This window comes from Leptopilina heterotoma, unplaced genomic scaffold (genome assembly GCF_015476425.1).
Source record: "Leptopilina heterotoma isolate Lh14 unplaced genomic scaffold, ASM1547642v1 Lhet_60, whole genome shotgun sequence".
Classification (NCBI taxonomy): Eukaryota; Metazoa; Arthropoda; class Insecta; order Hymenoptera; family Figitidae; genus Leptopilina; species Leptopilina heterotoma.
In genome coordinates, this window is record NW_025111138.1 from 7424957 (window position 1) to 7449394 (window position 24438).

At 22.4% G+C, this 24438-nt stretch overlaps 1 protein-coding gene across 6 annotated transcripts in view; it reads right to left on the reverse strand.

The window, feature by feature from the left end:
* Positions 1-5813: 5813 nt before the first annotated feature.
* LOC122509464 (caskin-2) overlaps positions 5814-24438 on the reverse strand; it is a 149148-nt gene continuing 130523 nt past the window's right edge. For all 6 annotated transcript variants that reach the window (XM_043623578.1, XM_043623580.1, XM_043623576.1 and 3 more), the window contains 6 exons: positions 20672-20953; positions 14157-14480; positions 13477-13814; positions 10772-11164; positions 10030-10455; positions 5814-7605 (listed from right to left, as the gene is read on the reverse strand). In XM_043623578.1, coding sequence (XP_043479513.1) covers positions 7354-7605; positions 10030-10455; positions 10772-11164; positions 13477-13814; positions 14157-14480; positions 20672-20945 — 2007 coding nt within the window. In that variant the 5' untranslated portion in view covers positions 20946-20953 and the 3' untranslated portion in view covers positions 5814-7353. The remainder of the gene's footprint in view (positions 7606-10029; positions 10456-10771; positions 11165-13476; positions 13815-14156; positions 14481-20671; positions 20954-24438) is intronic.

Here is a 24438-nt window from a genome sequence, read left to right on the forward strand (position 1 = left end):
CGAACCAGAAAGGCGAAGAAATTTTGTAATTAATAAACATGACTACTACGGGTCAAAATAGAAAATGACGATTAAAATTTAACTTCTAAATTGAGAGAAGAAATTGATAAAATATGATGAGTAATTAATAAAACTATCACAATTGCCAAAAATGACAGGGTTGACACAAAAATTTTATTTTATTTTATTTTTCCCTGACTTTTCCCTGATATCAAGACAAAATGTTGACTTTTTCCCTGACCCTAGAGAATTTATACTATGATTCACTCTAAACATGATTAGATACTCAAAAAAATGTTCTCTTACATTTATTATTATTATTATTTTATTATTATTATTTTTCCAGAGGAATTAAAATTTTCAAAAATTTCAAATTCAAACCTTTTTGAAATTCAACAACTTATATGACCGAGCGATAATATAGTTATTTTATATTATAAGAATATTATTACTGTAATTTCTTCAAAATTATTTTCATCATTTCAATTTAATTATTATTATTTAAAGAATTTTTAACTAAAATTTTTCTTTAAATTAATTATTTTAATAACTTTTGACAATGTTCTTTGAGAATTTTCAAATCCATTTGTTTACAATTCAATTTTATAGAATTTCGATTACTCGGAAATTCTTCAATTAAATATATATTAGAAAATAAAAACTTCAAAAAATTTCAAAAAAAAAAAAAAAATTCATTAAACTCTTTCAAAGAAATTAATTCTACAAAATTGTTAGTTAAAAATATGAAAAATTAAAATTTTTAAAGATTTTATTTTGAAACCTTTTCAAAATTCAATTATTTTTAAAAATTGAAACGTTTTATTAAAATTTATTAAACAATCGAATCATTTCGATAAATTTCAATAAAATTTTTAAGAATAATTACATTTTTTGACGAAGTTAATTCAAATTTTATTAAAAATAATTGCTAAAATTAAAAAGAAATTTTAAAAGAAAAAAGAATTTTATTATTTATGAAAATAATTGATTCCCTGTAAAAAATGTTAATATTTATGAAAATAATTGAATTAATACGAAGAATGTTATAAAAAATTTTAAATAATTAATTGTTTTCAAAAAAATTTATGCAAATTCTATTTTAAATAATTGAATTCCTTTAGGAAACTTTATTAAAATAGTGGATATTAATAAACATTTTTGAAAATTGAATTGCGGCGAAGAATTTTACTATTTATAAAAATAATTTAAATCTTTTCGATAATTTAAAAGAAAATTTAAAAATAATTGAATTTATGCTAAGAATTACATTACTTTTGAAAATACATAATTGAATTCTGGTGATGAATATTGTTATTAATTAAAATAATGGAATTAGAAAGTTCTATGAGAATTCAATTATTTTTAACAATACAAAAATAAATAATTTATTGAATAATTCAATGTTTCTCAAAATTGAATTCTCATAAAGAATTTCATCAACAAATTTTTAAATGATTGAATTCTTTTGACGAGTTTTAAAAAATTTTTTAAATAATTACATTTTTCAAGGAATTTGATTAAAATTGTATCAAAAATAGGATTGAAATTCTGCGATGAGTTTTATTATTTATGAAAATAATTGAATTCCTAAAAAGAATGTTATTATTTATGAAAATAATTAAATCCCTGAAAAGAATCTTAATTTTTGTGAAAATAATTGAATTATTGCGAAGAATTTTATTAAAAAGTTTTAAATAATTCTTTTTTTTAATTTATGCGAATTCTATTTTAAATAATTGAATTCGTGTGCACTTTTTATTTATAAAAATAATTGAAATTTTGCCAAGAATTTTATTAAAATTTTGGAAAATAATTGAATCTCTGTGAACAATTGAATATTTATGAAAATAATTGAATTATTGCGAAGAAATTTATAAAAAATTTGTAAATAATTGAACTGCTATGAAGTTTTTATTATTTATAAAAATAATATAAGGTTAATGTAGAATTTCATCAAAATTTTTTTTAAATAATTCAATTCTTTTGGAAAATTTTATTAAAATAGTAGATTTGGAAGAGAATTTTTGAAAATAATTGAAATTTTGCCAAGAATTTTAATAAAATTTTTGAAAATTATTGAATTGTGGAGAAGAATTTTATTATTTATAAAAATAATTGAAATTTTGACGAGATTTTAAAAAAATTTTCTAACAATTGAATTTCTGCGAAGAAATGTATAAAAAATTTGTAAATAACAGAATTTCTGTAAAATTTGTATTATTTACGAAAACAATTAAATGTTTGCGTAAAATGTTATCAAAAATTTTGTTAAATAATTCAATTCTTTTGGAGAATTTTCTTAAAATAGCAAACGCGATTTTAAAAATTTCAAAATTTGTTCGAAAATTATAAAATTAACAAAACAATGTTATAATTCATGAAACATTAGTTTTTGAAATTTAAAATTAAAAATTATAATTCATGTAAAGATTCACAGCGCTATCTATTTAATAACACCTGTACTTTCACGACTTTACGACTCCACCCACGGTTCAAATTTTAAATTGTAACGGACATGCAGAAATCAATTTATGTGTACCTTACATGAAGGAAAATAATAGAATATTTTTGCAAAGCAACATTGCCTCTTAAATACTATGAATACAAAGCAAAACAGAAAATCCGTTTCAAAAACGAATAAAACATGTAAACTGTCATAATGATCCAAATTCCAATGTGTAATAATTCACTTGGATCAAAAAATAGCGCACATTTTTTTTATCGCCCCGTAAAAATTGAGCACAGTATTAAATAAGAAAAATGCATTTACATTTTCAAGTCGAATTCACCCGTTTAAGTCAACAATTCGTTTTAATAAAAAATGTAAACAATGCAATGCAACAGGTAGAAATGTCAAACAATGATCAATAAAAATTATCTCAAAGAGACTTACCAATATACTTCTGGCACTACGTAGTGTATCTCGTCTTCGAACTCTTGATTGAAAATCCCTCAATACGTGTAAATAATTATTCTCCTTGTCGTGAAAACTATTAAAAGACTTCCTTGACACTTTGAGACTTCTTCGACGTGACGCCATTTTTGTTCCAACTGTTGTTGAACGTTGTGAAGCTGCTGCTTTACCGCCAACTTCACATTGAACTCAATCTCGATTCTCCATTCGATTTCATATCGAATTTAAAAAAATTGCGACGTCGCCGGTAAATCTATTGTAAAATTTCTATTAATGAAACATTTCTTTTTGTAATGTATATTACATGCGAATGTGGAAAATATCCAGAAAAATCTAGGTACAATTTTGTTTTTATGGATATTAACAAAGTGATGGGGTACAACGTGCACGTGCAAGTGACTCAAGCGACTGAAACAGTAAAGAAATTTATGATGTACTTACAAGTAGATTTTCTGCACTAAGTGGAATTTTTCATTCTTGCGATGTTTCTTTTCATAGTCACACAACATATTTTAGTTAATATTCTTTTTATCACTACTATTCGGGAGTATTTTTTGAGCAGGTACTGAAGGAAAAGTCAATCGGACGCCATTTTGTTTCTATACACTTCTCGATCGAGAGTACATATCTCGAACGTATCGATTCCATAACGTTTGAAAAATGGCGGGAAACTAACCTAAAAAAATAATAATAATGAATAATTATAAATAATAATAAATAATTATAAATATTTATACATCATTAATAAATAAAAGTATAATTGATATATTAATAATAAAATGTTGTCTGGTAAATTATAGAAATAAAAGTATTCACATAATTGTTTGCTTTTTTTATAAATGCACTTTTTTATGTCTGACTGCAAAAGTCTTTTACTACTTGCTATCCATTGTTAGTGATAGTCTCTTTTTATAGTCAGCCAGTAGTAATTAATTTCTTTTCTTCTAATTTTTATTATTTATAAATTAATTATAGATACTTTTATTTATGATTTAAAAACAATTTTAAAAAAACAATTTTTATGCAGTAAATCCTTTTTATGTAAATATTTTTAACATTTTATTATTAATTAATAATTATATCTATGAAATTAGAATTCACAAAATAATTGTACTGAATAATTATCGAATTTTTTTTTAATCAATAATAAGAAATATATCAAATAATTTAGAAAATATCTTCATTATATAATTTAATTTATACACTGAAAAAAAATTTTATTTGATTCAAATAACCGATTAATTTACTATTATCAATTAAATATTTAATTGACTCAAATAATATTTATTGGAGTCAATTAAATTATATTTGCTTCAAATATTGAAATTATTGGTACAAATTCTAATTTTTAGAATATTTTCGAAAATTTGAATTTTCCATTTTTCAATAGTATTTGGAATTATTAATATTCTAAATTTTTATTATTCATTTTTCATTATTATTTCATTTATTTATTATTAAATTTATTTTTTAATATATTTATTTTTTTTATTAATTATTATAAATAATAGAAAATAAAACAGAGAATTATTAAATAACTAAATACAAGCTTAAAAATTAATGCACAAAAAATTATAATAATTATTTTTGTTGATTCTAAAAAATAATATTAATTTCTATCATTATAAAATAGAGCACACTAAAACTTCCGTGTCAATATCTTTATTTAAAGATCAATCTTCTTTATAATTGTTAAATCAAATAATATATTTTTAATGTATATTAAAACCAACATGGAAGGGTGGTGTACAATGCAATATCGGCGAGCGCAACAACTCGCTGGGCGAGACGCAAGAGCGCTTACCTTTGTACAAAAACTATAACTAATATAATATATTTATATATAATATGCATATACCATGTAGGAACAATGACTTCGAGTCATTTTGCCGTCAAGTCTTTTTAAAAGAATTATTTTTCAAATTAGAAAAATCCGCCAAAATACTCAATTTATATTATTTTATAACTCAGAAGAAAAATAAAGGAGTAATATTGGCAAAAATATAAAAATTCTCGTAGAGTTACGCAGTCAGTTCGATCATCAGTCCACAGGACATTTCAAATTTTTAGTCCAAATCTTTTATCTATTTCACAAATAGTTTTTTCTAAAAAAAAGAAAATAGTCGAAAATCGACATATTTTTATTATCATTCAAAATTAATTTTTTTTTCACAATTTTTCGATTAATATTATTATTAATATTTCGCAGTTTTTATTTTATTATTAACATTTCAATATTATTTTAGAATACTATTATTTGAATATTATTTTAAAATAATATTAATATTTAAATACTATTAGTATTTTAATGTTAAATAAAAATACTATTAATATTTAAATATTAGTTTAAAATACCATTAGTATTTAAAAATTATTGTAAAATATTATTAGCATTTAAATATTATTTTAAAATACTAATGATCTTAAAGTTCTGCACGTACAATGAAAGAAATATAATTTTTTTTTCAAATTTTTATTACAAAAATTTTACGACTTATATAAAAAAAATTGAATTATAAAGTTTCTTAAATGTTAAATTTCTGTTCTTGATTTTTGTTGCAATCAGTAATTTCCGAAAATATTTCGTTTATTTCATTCAAAACTTATGGATTATAAAAAAATCACTATTTAAATACTATTAATATTGGAATTATTTTACAAGAAATATTAATAATAATATCAATTCGATTACAATATTAATGTTAATATTTTGATATAAATGTTACCTTGTAGAAAATGTACTTCGCTATACATTCTAAACGCGGAAAATTCTCTATAAAAAATGTTTCAATTCCCAGCTCGGGATTCGAATCTTATTTGATTTTGAAAAATTCTCAAAGTCAAAAAGTCTTTTTTTTTTGTCTCAAAAAACACTGGTTTTCTTCGTAATTCATTTTTATACGATAGAAAGTCGTCCCATTTTAGGAAAGCTTTTACAAAATTTTTTTATTTAAGTGAATAAAGTAAAAAGCTGGTCCATTTTTTTTTTAGTATCGTCGTGATATGAGTTTCTCAAAATCACTGCTAGCGCATGGTATCTATAATATATAACTATACACCTACAATAGTTAACAAGACAAGTCCGCAGTCCGAGATGATCGGGCTGAATTTTTAATCGATTAATCTTACGATAAGTTTATCTTAAGTAGTGTGTGTATGTTTACGTTTTTTTTCAGAGTTGAAACGAAATTTGTGTTTTTGTCTTCTCGCTGAGACGCAACTCTTTTTTTTTTTTTAATCTGAGGAGTGGTGCTAAAACTTTTTCTGTTAAATGCGATTCATCTCGAATTTTAACGACAGGGCAGAACGTCTGAAACTCAGTTCGATTATTAAATAATTACGAAACTCAGTTCGATTATATTTCTATAATAATACTCTGTTATTCTGCACTCTCGTTTTGTTTGCTTTTTTTTGATTAAATGCGCAACGACGAATTCCGGACGATCTGCAATTTTTGTTGTTGTCCAATAGCAAAAAGTGTCAGTGTCGATTTAAATGGTATGTATAAAATATTAATTGGCATTCAGTAATATATTTTTCTAGTCTTATTGCCTCGATTGTTTCAACTATTTTTTTCTTTCAAGTTTTAACAAATTTCAACTAAAGTTCGTTTTCTTTCAACGAAAATTTGAGACATTTTTTAAAAAGTACATTAATTGAAGTTAACTTATAGGGGACGGATGTTGGAAACACATCGAAATGTCCACGAAGTATGGAAATTTTTTCTTTGGAAGTTTCGGATATTTGGAATAATTGAAAAAAACACTTGTGAACTAAAACAATCTTAAGCAAATAGAAAAAAAATTTAAACAATAAAAATTGTTTGCAATTGTAAACAAAGAGAAATTTTGAAATTCCAAACAATTTCTAAAAAGGCAGAGTTATTTAATTAAATTGTAGAAAAGAAATTTTAGAAAAAGGGCACTTACTGCGAACAACAACTGTTATTTGGAGGTATTTTCAAGGAAGTTGAGGAAGAAAAGTCTGTGGTACAAAAGACTTATATCCAAGGAATTTGGCTCTTCATTCACTTTTTAAGTACGTGATTTTCACTCTCTAGAGTGAAAAAAATTGAAAGTAGAAAAAATTGTTTTCTAATCTGCTAATAATTGTGCAATAGCACTGAAAGTTTTTTTCTTCTTCTTTCTATAAAAAATAGAAATGAAAATTCGGTATTGTTTCAAAAAAATGGGATCCATGTCCCTCAAAAAGTCAGTCAATAAGCTCTGTGTATCAGTTTGGGGGGGAAATTGTGCCTAATCCACTCCTCCAGATTCTTCATTAGCCCCTCATCTCAATTACAACTGTGATTCGGGAATGTAAAATACGTCGACAAGATCAAAAAGAAAATTATTTTTTTTTTGTAGTCTGGTATTCTCGTCATTCTATATGGCAACATTCTTGAAATTACAAAAAATGCGAACGAAGGCAGATGGTGATTATGAATTCAGGCCTTGGCGCTTTTCCTCCTCGAGCATCGCGTCCAGCTCATTCGTAAGATTTGTCAGCATGTTACCGATATCATTTAAAACGTCCGCAGGCTCTCCACCACTCGTATGATGATTCACCAAATTATTTCCAATTGTGCCTGCACTTCCAACGTATTCCTGGGCCCTTGCCGCTCTCTGCTTTATCGTACCGGCATTCTCGTTGGCGAACGGCAGAGAATCCGATTCCGTGCTAGAGCTCGACTGTTTCAAACAGAAAATGAGAAAAATTAATTTTTATAGTACATGAAAAAAATATTGTTTAGCGAATTACAATTTTTTAAATACTCTTTTTTTTATTAACATAATCTACATTAATGATTTTTGTTCCAATAAATTCAAATTTTTACTAATTTAGATTTATTTAGATTCAGAATTATTATTTACTTTTTCAGAGAATAAGTTTTATACACAGAAAGAGAAAAACTATAATAAACTTTGTAAAAGTATTTTACAATTTGGGGAAAAAGTGCAACAAAGCAAAATTTTTTGATATAAAAAATACTAAGCTTTAAAAAAACTCATGTGAAATTTAGCAAAGTTAGATTAAAATTTAATTAATATTCAAAATACAATCATACTAAAATATAAATAAGTATTTTTAAACTTTAGTATTTGTTACATCAAAATTTCTCTTTGTCGCATTTTCTCCACAAATTGTAAAATACTTTTACGAAAGTTAATATTTATTCTCTCTCCGTTAAGAAATATTTTCTCGATAAAATTTTATAAATTATATCATTTTCTGTAATTTTACGGTAATAAGTGAACTTTTTAATTTTAAAAATTAAACTTTGTTGAAAAATTTTTATGAAAAAAATAATTACCTAAAAATAAAATTTGTAAAAATACAAATTCAATTGTTTCGAAGAAAATTTAAATTCTTTCAAGGAATTTAATTAAAATTGTACTAAAAATAATTGAATTTTTTGGACAAATTTTTTTAAAATCTTTAAAAATAATTCAATTCTTTCGAAGAATTTCATTTAAATTGTACTGAAAATAATTAAATTCCTGTCAAGAATAATATTATTCATAAAATTAATTAAATTTTTAAGAAAAATTTTAATATTTATGAAAACAATTGAATTCTTGCGAAGAATTTTAGAATTCATGAAAAAATTGAATTCTAGCGAAGAATTTTATTCATATTTTTGAAAATAATTAAATTCTTTTGAAGGAATCTTTTATTCATGAAAATAATTGATATCTTGCTAAGATCGTCATGAACGATTTTATTATTTTTGAAAAGATTTTAATTCTTAAGAAGAATTTTATTATTCATTGAAAAAATTCAATTCTTGCGAAGAATTTCATTTAAAGTTTTAAAAATAATTGAATTGATCTGAAGAATTTTATTCAAATTTTTGATAATACTTCAATTATTTTGAGGGATTTAATTTAAATTTTGAAAATTTGAAACTCTATAAAGAAATTTTTTGTGGAATTTAGTTAAAATCGTATTGAAAATAATTGAATTTTTATAAAAAATTGTATCAAAATTTTAGAAAATATTTTAGAATTTTTTTTGTCGAATTTCCTTTAAATTCTATTGAAGATAATTAATTACCTGCGAAGGATTTTATTATTTATGAAAATAATAAATTAAATTCTAGCAAAGAATTTTATTTATGAAAATAATTGAATTTCTTGCAAAGAATTTTATTTATGCAAATAATTGAATTTCTTGCGAAGAATTTTAGAATTCATAAAAAAAAATCAATTCTTGCGAAGAATTTCATTCAAAGTTCTGAAAATAATTGAATTGATATGAAGAATTTTATTAAAATTTTTAATAATACTTAAATTCCATCGAGGAATTTAATTTAAATTTTGAAAAATCATTCAACTCCATCAAGAATTTTTATAAAAATTGTATTGAAAACAGTTGAATTCCTACGAGGAATTTTATTATTTATTAAAATAATTGAATTTATATCAAGAATTTTATTAAAATTTCGAAAATAGTTTACGTATTTCGATTAATGAAATTCTTTAGCGGAATTTAATTAAAATTGTATCGAAAATAATTGAATCCTTATAAAAAATTGTATCAAAATTTTGGAAAATAATTGAATTCTTTTGGGGAATTTCATTTAATTTGTACTGAAGATAATTAAATGCCTGCGAAATTCATTTTATTTTATTTTATAATTAATGATTTTATTATTAATGGAAATAATTAAATTCCAGCAAAGAATTTTATTTATAAAAATAATTAAATTCCATCAAAGAATTTTATTTATGAAAATAATTAAATTCCAGGGAAAAATTTTATTTCTGAAAATAATTGAATTACTTGCGAAGAATTTTAAAATTCATGAAAATAATTGAATTCTTACAAAGAATTCTATTTAAAAAATATTATTAATGAAAGTAATTAATGATAATAATAAATTAGTTAATAAACGAATTTTTAATAATTTTGAATTTGAAATCATTCAAGAATTGAACTTAATATTCTAAAATAAAAAAAAATTGAAATTGTCATAATAATAGTAAAAGAAGTACCGCGTTTGCTAATATAATTTTAATTTTTTTAAAAAAATTTTTATCGTAACATGTCAAAAAAATCAAAATATGTAAAAAGAAAGTTAAATTTATAATTAGTTGGAATTGTAAACTTACTTTGAAACTAGCGTCGGATCCATTACGATGCTGCAGGGCAAGAGTGGCAATGAGCTCGTGTTCTTCATTGACACTGACGCTGACACTTCCCCAGGAACGTGACATGGAGGAAGGCGGCCTACTGAGTTGCGGCGGTGTCGATGGAGGCGCTGCTGGTGCAGGTGGTGGCGGATGATGATGGTGATGAAGATGATGATCATCGCACGTTGCAGTTGGAACGGGACCACTGCAATCTATCACAACATCGCCTACATTATTACCACCGCCAACATTTGTTCCCATATCTCTGGAACTCTGTCGTCTCGGCGGTGATGGAGGACGTCGTTTCGATAAGTTAGGACTACTTTCCAATCCGTACGTCAGCTGATATTTATTATCAACAAAATCTCGTGGCAGTGATTTAAATTGTCCCGGTGTTGCTACAACCTGAAAAAAATTTTTCCATTATTCTCCTTTCGTTCTAAATTCACTTCCATATTTCTAAAAATTTCCTCTCTCCTTATATTAACTTATTCATTCTCTGAAATTTTGAATATTTTTATAATTATTCACTGTTATTTCCAAATTATTTACTATTTCTTTTATTCTTAATATTCACTATTTTTCATATTTAAAAAATACGTAACATTTTACGATGAAAATACAACTTTTTTTTGCCAGAATTATAGTTTGGAGTGAAAAAAAATCAAGTTGACCAGTTCGGAAAGAGAAAAAATTCTTTTTTTTTTTTTGATAAAATTACCTTGGCAACGGGTCGGGGTCGAACGAGACAGTGTCTAGGTCTGGGAAGAGTTCCACCTCCAACTTCGATGATAGAGCCTTCGTTGGTTGGAGTTAAATCGCCGTCTTCATAACTTCGCGGCCTCCAATCGACGGGTTGAGGATGTGACACGGGTGCGGGTGATGGTGGATAAGTAACAGGAGCGTCTTCTAAACTTTCGAGAGACTTTCCTCGCGAATTCCCCCGACCAACTGTATTATAATCCAGCCCAGCTGGTAGTGCGGCATACATGCTCCTCCACGTTGCGTTCGAATTGTTTTCGTTGCCGGCTCTTTGGAAAGATCTTAATACCGGCGACGAGCAGTCTTCATCGGGCGATGGCAAGTCAGAACCACCACGTTGAATGACAACATCCTGCAAAATATTCTAATTAATGTCTATTCAAATTTTCCCCATTCCAATAATTCTTTTGTTTTCTATTTAGTTTCATTTGAATATTAAAATTAAAGAAAAATAGAGTACATTCGTAAGAGAATTTTTTGAAAATTTAAATTGCATCTAAACTAGGCATTAGATTACATTTATTTATGAATTTCTTTAATTGAAAAATTATTCAAAAACATCAATAATCTTTTTTTTTAAATAAACATTTAATAATTATTATTTTTCCAGATGAATTAAGATTTTCAAAAATTCCAAATTCAAACCTTTGAAATTCAACAACTTATAAGAATATCATTATAAAACAAGAATAAATAGATCACTCCGAGTCTTCGACGCGGAGTAATCGATTTCTTCATGTTTTATAATAATTAAAGATGACCGATTGATGAAGTCATTATTTTATATAAATGTAGTTGATTTTTCTTCCATTGTTGAATTTTGTTAATATTCTTTTAATCGATTATCAGAAGAGTAATAAATGAAATACTATTTTATTAGATGTGCAACGTTTCATCATTATTTTATATTATCAGAATATTGTTACTGTAACTTTTTCAAAATTATTTTCATCATTTCAATTAAATTACTATTTTCTAGAATTTTTAACTAAAATTCTTCTTTAAGTCAATTTTTAAAATAATTCTTGAAAAAGTTCTTCGAGAATTTTCAAGACCATTTATTTACAATTCAATTTTACGAAATTTCAATTAATCAGAAATTCTTTAATTAAATAAATATTGGAAAATAAAAACCTCAAATAATTTCAACAAAAATTTAATTAAACTTCTTGAAAAAAAAATTATTCTACAGGATTGTTAGTTAAAAGTATGAAAAACTCAAAAAATGAAAGATTTTAATTTAAAACGATTTTAAAATTCAATTATTTCAAAAAATTCATGCTGTAATGCTTTTAATATTCAATTTTTATCTAAAATTTTGACTAAAATTCATTGTTAAATAAATTTTTATTAGAAAATTCTACGAGAATAATACGATTATTTAAATAGAAAAATAATTTATTGAATAATTGAATGTTTCTTAACATTAAATTCTCATAAAGAATTTTGTGAACAAATTTTTAAATACTTGAATTATTTCGGCGAATTTTAATAAAATTTTTAAGAATAATTACATTTTTCGAGGAATTCCATTAAAATTGTATTAAAAATAATTTAAATTCTGACATGCATTTTATTATTTATGAAAATAATTGAATTTCTAAAAAGAATTTTATTATTTATGAAAATAATTAAATCCCTGGAAGGGATTTCAATTTTTGTGAAAATAATTAAATTATTGGGAAGAATTTTATAAAAATTTTTTAAATAATTGATTGTTTTACCAACAAAATTTATGCAAATTCTATTTCTATTTTTAAATAATTGAATTCTTCTGGAATTTTTGTTTATTAAAATGATTAAAATTTTGCCAAGAATTTTAATAAAATTTTTGAAAATAATTGAATTTCGGAGAAGAATTTTATTACTTATAAAGATAATTGAAATTTTGAAGAGAATTTTTGAATATTATTTTTCAACATAATTGAATTTCTGCGAGGTATTTTATGACTTTTGGAAATAATTGAATCATTATGAAAAATTTTATTAAAATTATTGAAAATAATAAAATTCTTTTAAGAGATTTAATCAAAAATGTATTGAAAATAATAAATTTAATAAAATTTTTAAGAATAATTGAATTTTTTGAGGAATTCATATAAAATTGTATTAAAAATAATTAAAATTCTGCGGTGAGTTTTATTATTTATGAAAAAAATAATTGAATTTCTAAAAAGAATTTTATTATTTCTAAAAATAATTGAATCCTTGTAAAAAAATTTATTATTATTATTTTTTCATAGTTTATGAGGTAAACAAAAAAAACATTAAAATTCAGTGTTTTCTTATGAATTTTAAAAATTCAATTTTTTCCAGTACTTTTAGTAAAAATCCCTGACTTTTCCCTGATTTCCCTAACCTGTGGTTCTTAAATTCTATTATTTAAATTTTCAATAATTTTTTAAATTAAATACTTAAATGCTTGATATTTGATTTTACACAAGAATTTAAATTTTTTTAATTCTAATTTCAAACCTTCTACAATTTAATACTTTATAAATATTAATACTTTAATTCTTCAAAATTTATTTATTTTCTAGAATTTTTAACTAAATTTCTTTTCTAAATCTTAGAAAACTTCTATTGTAAAATAAAACAAAAAATATTTCAATTAATTAAGAAGAATATATCAATATATTTTTCAGGTAAACAAAAAAAGTTTACCTGCGTTTGTCCTGGATGTGGTGGAAGTCGAGCCAAATCCAACGGTTGAATTCGTTTACCGGCACGAATATCCTTAACTCGTTTAATCGCCAAAAGAAGTTTCTTCTGATGACCAAGTCGAACGATACCAATGTCCTCGAGATCCTCCCACGTGAGAGTCGTAACATCCTCAACGGAACGCATACCCTGTTGATGAAGAGCACCAAGATATTCCTCGAGTCTTAATAACCTCAGCCACTCTTCCAATGAACCCGGAACATGTTCTGGCAGACCGTCTCCTATATTTAAATTATCTATTTCCGCCTTCAGTCGTTTCCTATGGTTCGGCTTCTTAATACCTGCAAAACAATTTTATTTTACTCACAATTCTTTTTTACATACAATTTTTTACAAATTACAATTTATTCTTTTACATTTATCTATTTTTCTTTTACTAAAACATTTTTTCCTAAACTTTTATTGAAGATAATGAAATATTTCAAAAGAAATTTATTGAAATTTTTGAAAATACTATTATAAATACTATTATTATTAGTAACTAATTTTATTTTTAAACTAATTAAATTTAGATAAACAGATATAAATCTTATGTTGTAAATAAATATATAAATTAATTAATTAAAAAAAGAAAAGAAGAGAAAGAAAAAAGTATTTCTGATTAAAAACCGCAATAAAATTACCTATAGCTGTGAGATCCTCGGGGGTCATTCGAGTTATAGTAGCGAGATCGTAGCCAGCAGAAGCAAATAATGGAAAGTACTCCTCGAATTGAAGCTCGGTTAGCCAAGCATGAACAACATCGAGATCTCCAGGTCGGTCGGGATGACTTCCAAGTGAACTAATGGAACATCTTGGTGATGATGTGAGTGTGCCGTGTCCTCGGGGACCTAAATGATATCCAGAAGCTCTTCCAGAATCAAGAGACGCTGTCGAGTGCCTTGAACCAGATCCAGAACCAGAACTCCCAGGACTATCTCTTCCGGGGCTTTGTGTCATGTCGATGCCTAGTGAAAAAAAATTAACAAAAGCAAAACTCGTTAAACACATAAATATATTAATTCGCTTTATCGTCAATCCGCTTATCATCATACAAACGTACATGTCTCTAATTGCGGAAATTGTATATTTCAATTATTCTTCGCTTCTCAAACTCATTAAATTTTATTCTACCTATTTATTTTAATAATTTTATTTATTTAACTAAATTATTAAAGTTTTCTTTTTTTTTAATATAAATGAATTTGGTTAGTGAAAAATCAGAAAAATTAATAATTAAAAAATAATTCACTTTTTTCATGTTTTATATTAATTAAATATGACCGAATAATATTTTCATCATTTCAATTCAATTATTATTTTCTACAATTTTTAACTAAAATTCTTCTTCAAATCAATTATGTATTTTTAATAATTTTTGAAAAAGTTCTTGGAGAATTTTCAAATTTATTTGTTTACAATTCAATTTTCCGAAATTTCATCGATTATTTGGAAATTCTTTAATTGTATATTAGAAAATAAAAACTTTAAATAATTTCAAAAAGAATTCAATTAAACTTTTTCAAAAAAATGTATTCTACAGAATTCTACCTTTTCTAAAATTTTAACTGACATTCATTTTTAAATATATTATTTTTATTAGAAATTTCTACGAGAATTCAATTATTTAAATATTTATTTATTTTTCTCAAAACTAAATTCTCAGAAAAAATTGAATCCCTATAAAAAACTTTTAATTTTTGTGAAAAAATTGAATTATTGCGAAGAATTTTATAAATAAATAATTGATTGTTTTCAAAAAAAAATTTATGCAAATTCTATTTTAAATAATTGAATTCTTGAGAAATTTTTATTCAGGAAAATAATTGAAATTTTGCCAAGAATTTTATTAAAATTTTTGAAAATAATTAAATTTTGGAGAAGAATTTTATTATTTATAAAGATAATTAAAATAAATTTAAAATTGAAATTTTGAAGAGAATTTTTAAAAATTTTCCAACATAGTTGAATGTCTGCGAGAAATTTTCTTATTTTTGAAAATAATTAAATTCTTTCAAGAAATTTAATAAAAAAATGTAGGTATTGAAAATAATAAATTTAATACAATTTTTAAGAACAATTACATTTTTCGAGAAATTCGATTAAAATTGCATTAAAAATAATTAGATAAAATTTTCCCAAGAAATTTTATTATTTATGAAAATAATTAAATCCTTGTAAAAAAATTGATTATTTTTAAAAATAATAGAATTATTGCGAAGAAATTTATAAAAAAATTTGTAAATAATTGAATTCCCGCGACATTTTTATTATTTGTGAAAATAATTAAATTTTTGAGTACAATTTTATCCATAATTTTTTTTAAATAATTGAAATCTTTTAGAAAATTTAATTAAAGTAGTCGATATTGAATATCATTGAATTGAGGAGAATTTCTGCAAATAATTAAAATTTTGACAAAAATTTTATTAAATTTTTGAAAATAATTGAATTTTGGAGAAGAATTTTATTATTTATAAAGATAATTGAAATTTTAAAGAGAATTTTATTATTTCTGAAAATAATTGAATTTCTTTAATCATTTCTAACTTCTCCTAAATTCCATTTTTTAGTGTTTTTATCTAAAATTATTCTATAAATTAATTATTTTTAATTATTAATTCTTGCAAAGAATTTTAAAATAATTAAAATTCTGACCAGAAATTTTTAAAAAATTATAAGAATAATTGAATTCTTAAGAGAAATGTTTGTTTTAATAATAATTGAAATTCAGATAGATTTATCTCCGTGTATAAACATTTTAAAGAATTGGATTTTTTGGAGAAATTTATTAAAAATTGACATTTTAAAAAATTTTAAATTATAAACTTTTGAAATTCTTTATTCTCTATGAAAATTGTAAATGCTACTCTTATAAAATTTTTCTTAAAAATTTTTATTATTTTTAAGAAAATAATTAAAAGTTTGCGTAGAATTTTATCAAAATTTTTTTAAAATAATTGGATTCTTTAGGAAAATTTTATTAAAATAGTTAATATTAAAAATCATTGAATTGAGGAAAATAATTGAAATTTTGCCAAGAATTTTATTAAAATTTTTGAAAATAATTGAAATTCAGAGAAAAATTTTATTAAAATTTTTGAAAATAATTGAATTTCTGCAATTATTTCTAACTTCTCCAAAATTCAATTTTTTTTAGTGATTTTAACTAAAATCGTTTTATAAATCCATTATTTTAATCAATTAAATATATATAAAAAATTTTAACTAATTTCAGAAGAATTTGAATTATTAAAATTTTTCAAAAATCCACGTTCTTTGAAATTTCTAATTAAATTGATTCAAAATTCATGTTTGTTCTTTTGTTGTTTTTGCTTAGATTTCCCTGTAGTTTTCTTTTTAATTTCTTTTTAATCAGTAATTATTGAAAAAATACATTAAAAAAATATCCCTTTCATTTAAATACAATATTCATTGAATTAATTGAAAAAAAAATAGCGAGAGAATAGAAATATTCTCCATACACGAACAAATAATAGAAAATTTTTTCATTTTATCAAAAAGATAGATCTTGTGTATTGATACGAGTGTATGTGCAATCTCCAGCGATAAGTGTTCATTGATAGTGTCCAAGTTGTCTATTGAGTGAAATACTGGAGCACAAAGTGATCGTAAACAACTATTAAAGAGGTCGATGATTATCCTTGCTTTTATATACATATATATCTAAGACAAAAAGTGATCAGTTTCCTCATCTTTTGCTAATCCACTATAAGATTCGTATCTCTTCGAGAAATCACTGGTAATTTATGTTGGAAACAAATATATTAAAAGCTTTACGCATATAAAGTATTGAATTAAAACTGATCAAACTTTATATATACACGAGAAAATAGACATCTCGTGTATATAAAGAGAAAAACATGCATATTATGTGTTTGTGTATAAATATTCAAAGTGCACATTAACTGTACAAAAATATCCGTATTTTCTAAATTTAAAAATTTCCTTAACACGTTGAAAACAAATTTATATTATTATTGGAAAAATTTTTACGATTTTCTGATAAAACGTTTTCCGCTTTAAATATATAATAGTTACATTAGAACCAGTATTTTAAAATTAGCCGAGAAAAGAAAAAATTAATAAATTGTATTTTATTTCCACTCTAGAAATAGATTCCAAAAAAAAATAAAATTATCTAATTTATAATATTGTTCCTTAATTCAAATTAGTTTACATATATTTCAATTGAAAAAATCAAAAAGTAAACTTTAGTTATATTTACTAATTTGTAAAACTAAAGAAACATTTCCAGAAAGTTATTTACAAAATTAAAATTCAAGAATGCACTTTCAAATTAAACAATTTGCGCGAAAAATATTTTAATTTGAAAACAGAATTTCTAAATTATTCTGGAATTTATTATTTTTCTTTCTATATATGTATTTAAATATACGTGTATATGAATAACGGAAGATAAAAATTTTGCAAGTGCCATTATTTTAACGTTATTTCGTTAAAATTGTTATAAAGTATTTTTGCATCATGTAAAATTTAATATTTTGTCGTGGCATTATTTTCGATAATAAAATTCAACTATTAAAGGATTCATATACATATTTTCAGTGAAAATCAAGTGAAGAAACTCTTATTCTTTTCATTATTCACTATGTTATATGAATCAAGCGAGACAAAATTTATATACTCCCATAGTATTATTCAAGGGAAATAAATTCTTTAAAAATGAGAGAAAGATGCGGTAAAATTTATTACTCGTAAAAATATTTATTCTCTTGTATATATGTATAGAAGTCGAAAACTTTTGCGTCATCATTTTTAAACTACGATATAGATAGAAATTGAAAGAAGAAAAGGAATTTCTTTTTTGAAAGCAAAATCAAGAATTTGATAAGAATTATATTATTTCAATAACTAGCAAATGTTGAGAGCGAAACGGGGAGTTCAATTTAGTATTTTTATAAAAATTACAAAATTTCTTAAAAATTAAATTAAATTTTGGAATAATAGTAGATTCAAAATTATAAAATAAAATTTTTTCGAAGATTTCAATTATTTCCATAAATACTAAAATTCTTCGTGATAATTTAATTATTTTCAAAAATTTTCTCAAGATTTCAATTATTTTCATAAATGATAAACTTCTTCATAAGAATTCAATTATCTTTATAATTTAAAAAAAACTTTTCGTTAGATTTCAATTATTTTCACGAATAATAAATTTTCTTTCAAGAATTCAATTATTTTCAAAAATTTCACTAACGTCCATTTTTAATATTTCAATTATTTTCTTAAATAATAAAATATCTCGCAGAAATTCAAATATTTCCAAAATTTTTAATACAAAATTCTTCGAAATAATTAAATTATTATTAAAAATTATAATCAAAACCTTCGCAGTATTTCAATTATTTTCTTAATTAAATAATAAAATTTCTCGTTAAAAATTCAATTATTTACAAAAAGTTGAAAAAAATTTGTCGCAAAATTTCAAATATTTTCATAAATAATAAAATTCCTCGCAAACATTTAATTATTTTCAAAAATTTTAATTAATTAATTATTAAGATTTCAATTATTTTCAAAAATAATAAAATTCCTTGTAAAAATTCAATTATTTTCATAAATTATAAAAAATGTCTTCGCAATATGTCAATTATTTTCTTGAATAATAAAATTTCTAGTAAAAATTCAATTATTTTTCTAAAATTTTAAGAAAATTCTTTTCAAGATTTTAATTTTTTGCATAAACAATAAAAAAATTCAATTATTTTCTCTTAAAACTAAAATTCTTTAAAAAAAATTTGAATAAAATTCTTTTAATCGATTGAATTATTTTAAAAAAATTTAATAAAATCTATTCCAGTTTTTTTTTTTTTAAATACAATCCTTCCAAAAAATTAAAATATTTTTAAGAATTTCAGTGAAATTTTGTGCGAGAATGCAATTATTTTAAAAACTTCTTTTATAAAAAAGATTTTATAAAGATTTTATTACTTAAATAAAATAAATAAATAAATAAATAAAATTCTTTTGAATAATTAATTAATTTTTATAAATAATGAATTTCATTAACAGAATGAATTTTAAAATCTTTCAATTTTTAAGAAAAATAAAAATACAAATTGAGTTAGAATATTTTCTGACTTTATTAATTAGTTTTATTAATTTTGAAATTCAAAACATTTAAAAAGAAAAATTAAAAAAATAAAATAAAAATAAAAAACAAAAATGCATACAAAAACAACAAAAATAAAATAGTTTTGCATTAATGTTAATGTTTTCTCAGTGTAACATTACATTAATTTATAAATATAATTAATATTTATTTATTTAATTATATTAATTATTTATTAGAACAGTATAAAAGTGCTTTTGTCAAATAAATGTTAAATATAGCACAAAGTAGGTACACGAAGAGAGAAAAGAAGATGTTTTTCGATAAGTTTGTAAATTTACTGCTTGAGCGAAGCGAGAGCAAACAAAAATTTACAAACTTATCGGAAAATATCTTCTTTCCTCTCTTGGTACACAAAGTACTTTTTAACTTTCCAAAAAATTAACTAAATTGAATATAAATTTTTGAAAATATTTAAATAGAAAAAAATGTCTAACATTTGATCGCTCAAAACTCTAGTGGAATAAATAATTGAAATAAAAATAAAATAATTATAATAAAATAAAAATTGGATGAATATATAATAATTATAATCAATAATAATAAACATAAACAAATATAATAATCATAAATAAATAATAATTATAATCAATAATAATAAATAATTTATAAAAAATAATAAACAAAATAAATAATAATAATAATAAATAATTGAAAGAAAAATTGTTGAAGGAGAAAAATAATTGTTCCATTTATAATTCCGTTGTACACTGGCTCTATAAAATGAAATGAGAATTATCCATAGGGATTATAATTTAGATCGAGTATAGTTAATTTTCAGCGACTTGGAACAGAATATGACATGGTGTTGTAGTCATATTATAAATGGATTTATTTCTTTGACTGTATGTATGTAAAAACAAGAACGATCATGTGGTTCTTAATCTCGACGAGAGAAAACCAGTTTCTTTATGTATAGTGGCAAAATTGTTGCTGACCACATGCGAATTTCTAACTGTATAACCCGCTTGTCGTGTGCACATATATATATATATGTACCTTGATCCTCGGCGTGGGCGTATTTGCCGACGATCGGTGGGAAAGCGAAACCAGGGTGCGTGAAAATTGGCCCTGGACTCTTTCCCGATGGCATCCCATAGGAGCCGTCATCGCCAGCGCCTCCGCTTCCTGTGCCGCTCGACAAAAAGCATCCATCCTCACTGCTCGCGTATCCTGCTGAACCAAAGGACGAGCCGGAATGCCGGAATACATCGGGGACCGCCGGTGGTGCCACTTTCTTCACCTGGGTCACAGCTTTCGATGGTCGGTTCATTCCGCCAACTGGAAAAAAAATTCATTCACAATTAAATAATGAAAAAGAAGAAATTAGAAAATTTTATTTTTTATTTCTCCATGAGAGAGAATTTTACTCAACAAATAATAATTATTATTAATAAATTCTTTGCAAAATTCAATTATTTTCATAAATTGTAGTAAAATTCATGGCAAGATTTTAAATTATTTTCTAGAATAATAAAATTTCTCGAAAAAATATTATTCTCAACACTTAAAATATATTCAAAAATAATCAAATTCTCTGCTATAATTCAATTATTTTCTTGAATAATAAAATATCTCGCAGAAATTCAAATTATATTCATAAATAATAAAATTCCTCAAAAGATTTCAATTATTTTCATGAATAATAAAATTTTCTTGCAAAAATTCAATTATTTTCAAAAATAATATAATTTCTTGAAAGAATTCAATTATATTCATTTATATTTCAAAAATTTTAATTTTTATCGCAAAATTTCAATTATTTTTATAAATCACATACAATTCTTTCTGATAATTAAATTATTTTCAAAAAATTTAATTACATTGTTCTGAAGACTTAAAATATTGTTAAAAATAATAAAATTCTGTGTTAGAATTCAATTATTTTCAAAAATTTTAATAAAATTCATAGCAAGATTTCAATTATTTTCTAGAATAATAAAATTCCTCGTAAAAATTCAACTATTTACAAAAAATTTAATAAAATTTGTTCGCAAAATTCAAATTATTTTCATAAATAATGAAATTTCTCGCAAGAATTCAATTATTTTAAAAAATAATATAATTCTTTGTAAGAATTCAATTATATTCATAAATAATAAAATTCCTCAAAAGAATTAAATTATTTTCATAAATTAAAAAAAAAACTCTTCTCAAGATACTTAAAATATTTTTCAAAAATAATATAACTCTGTAGAATTTAATTCTTTTCTTTAATAATTAAAAAAACATAGTAGAAATTCAAATATTTTCAAAATTTAAAAAAAAAATATTCAGAATAATTCAACTATTATCAATAATTGTAATAAAATTCTTTGCACGATTTAAATTTTTTTTAATTTAAAAATTTCTCGCAAGCATATTCAATTGTTTTCAAAAATTTTAATTAATTTCTTATATAAAGATGTAATTTATTTTCATAAATAATAAAGTTCCTCGTGAAAATTCAATTATTTCCAAAAATTTTAATTGATTTTTTATCAAGACATAAATTATTTTCATAAATAATAAAATTCTTTCTAAAAATTTAATTAATTTTATAAATTTAAAAAAGTACTTTGCAAGATTCAATTATTTTCATGAAAAATAAAAATTTTCACAAGAAAACAATTATTTTCATTACAATCTTAATTAAATTCCTCGAAAGAATTTAATTATTTTCAATTATTGTAATAAAATTATTTGTAAAAATTCAATTTTTTTCAAAATTAATAAAATTCTTGTCAGGAAGTCAATTATTTTTTTTAATAATAATAATTTGTAGTGAAAATTCAATTACTTTTAAAAGTTTTAATACAATTTTTCGAAAGAATTCAATTATTGTAATAAAATTATTGTCAACAATTAAATTATTTTCATAAATAATAAAAATCTTCGTAGGAGTTCAATATTATTTCTATTACTTCATGAATTTTATTATATCCGAAGTAAATTTCAGTAAAAATTAGTAAAATTTAGTTCAGACTATGTAAAATGTACTATTAAAAATTTTTCTTCACAGAAAAGCTTTTAATATGTATTCAATTTTAGTACAAAAATTAAATATGAAAAAAGTAAAATTGTGCTATTAAAAATTTTTATTTACAAAGTAATTTGTATACAATCCAATCAAAATTTTAATAAAAATTAGTAAAACTTACTTAAATAAAATAATTAAAAATTATTTTCAACAATTTTCAATTAAATTTCAGAACTATAATAAACAAATAATTGTGGTAAAAAAAAATTGTCCTAAAAATTACTTAAATTAATAAAATTTAGTAATAAAATGTTTACTTCCAGAATAACTTCTTCTATATCCAAAGAGAATTTGTTTTTAAAAATTCCTTAAAATCTATTTTATTAGTAGTAAAATTTACTCTAAATATTTTTTTTTCTTCATTATAATTAAAAATTTTTGTAATTTATAAAAAAATGATAATTTCTGTTAAGTTTTTCGCTCTGAAAAAAGGGGGAAAGGGGAGTATATGCATAATTTTTGATGTTTTAGGGGATAAAAAGGTGATTATGTAGAAGAGGGGACTGATTGTTATCCCCTAAAAATTGTAGTTATAGTAATATAGTAATTATAATATTTATTTTTATGTTAAAACCTTTTTTAATTATTTTCTAATAAAAAAAATTAAATAATAATAATCGCGTAGTAATAAAAATAATAGTTATAATAGAAACAGTAGCGAAGTGTGAAAAGAAGATTCGACCCCGAAAATCTAAAATTCTAAAAAGCTACACATAATTATAGCTTTTCACTCCCAAGTGAAAGTTTATAAAATATAAATAACGTTACAATAAGCCCCATCTTTCTGATTTATATATTAGACATATATACACATGAAAATAATAATTATCACGAGGTAAATGTACATTCGAGGCAAATGTCATTTATCTCTCCTTGTATATATTGATACAGCTATAATAAATTATTTATCCCATCATAATTCCTAATTCGAAGGAAATTAAAAATTAACAGTCCCGGCATTTGTATAAATATTTTTCAATTAAGGGAAATATTAATTTCCCTTTCTTCGCACCTTTCTATTCGTCGGCTATTTTTATAAGGAATTTTTCAAAGAATTTTATACTTTTATAATAAAATTAATTTTACTTACAATTTTACAATGCAATTAATTCAAAAAACGTAGCACTTTCTACATTGAGGCAAAAGTAACTGTTCCCCTTTTTTCAATGCTCGCTTTTATTGCTGTTGTATTATTCAAATATTTTATTTCCAGTTCATTTAAATATACCACTAAAAATTAAAATATACCATTAAAATTGTTGGTTAACATTGAAATAAAAAAATATTTAAAAGTAAAAATATGAAATGGAATTTTCTTTTCTGAGAAATTGAAAATCGACGAAGTGGCTTTTCCGACTGAAACTTATTTTTTTATTTTCTTTTTATTATTTATTTAATTTATTTTACTTCTTTTTATTATTCATTTAATTTTTTTATTTAGTTTATTTTATTTTTCTTTAATTACAAATTTTTTTTGCAACTGAAAGTTTATTTTCTTTTCTTTTTGATTTCTTCAAATTTTTATTTAATTCGATTTTTTTATTTTAACTTATTTTTATTTACCTCCAAAATTTTTTTCGGATAAAAGTTTATTTAATTTTAGTGTCTATTTTTGATTGTTTATTTAATTTTTTTATTTAGCTTATTTTAATTTTATTTAACTCCACAATTTTTTTGCGACTAAAAGTTTATTTTATTATTTTATTTAAAAAAATTTTTTTTATTCATTTTGCAGTTTTTATTTAAT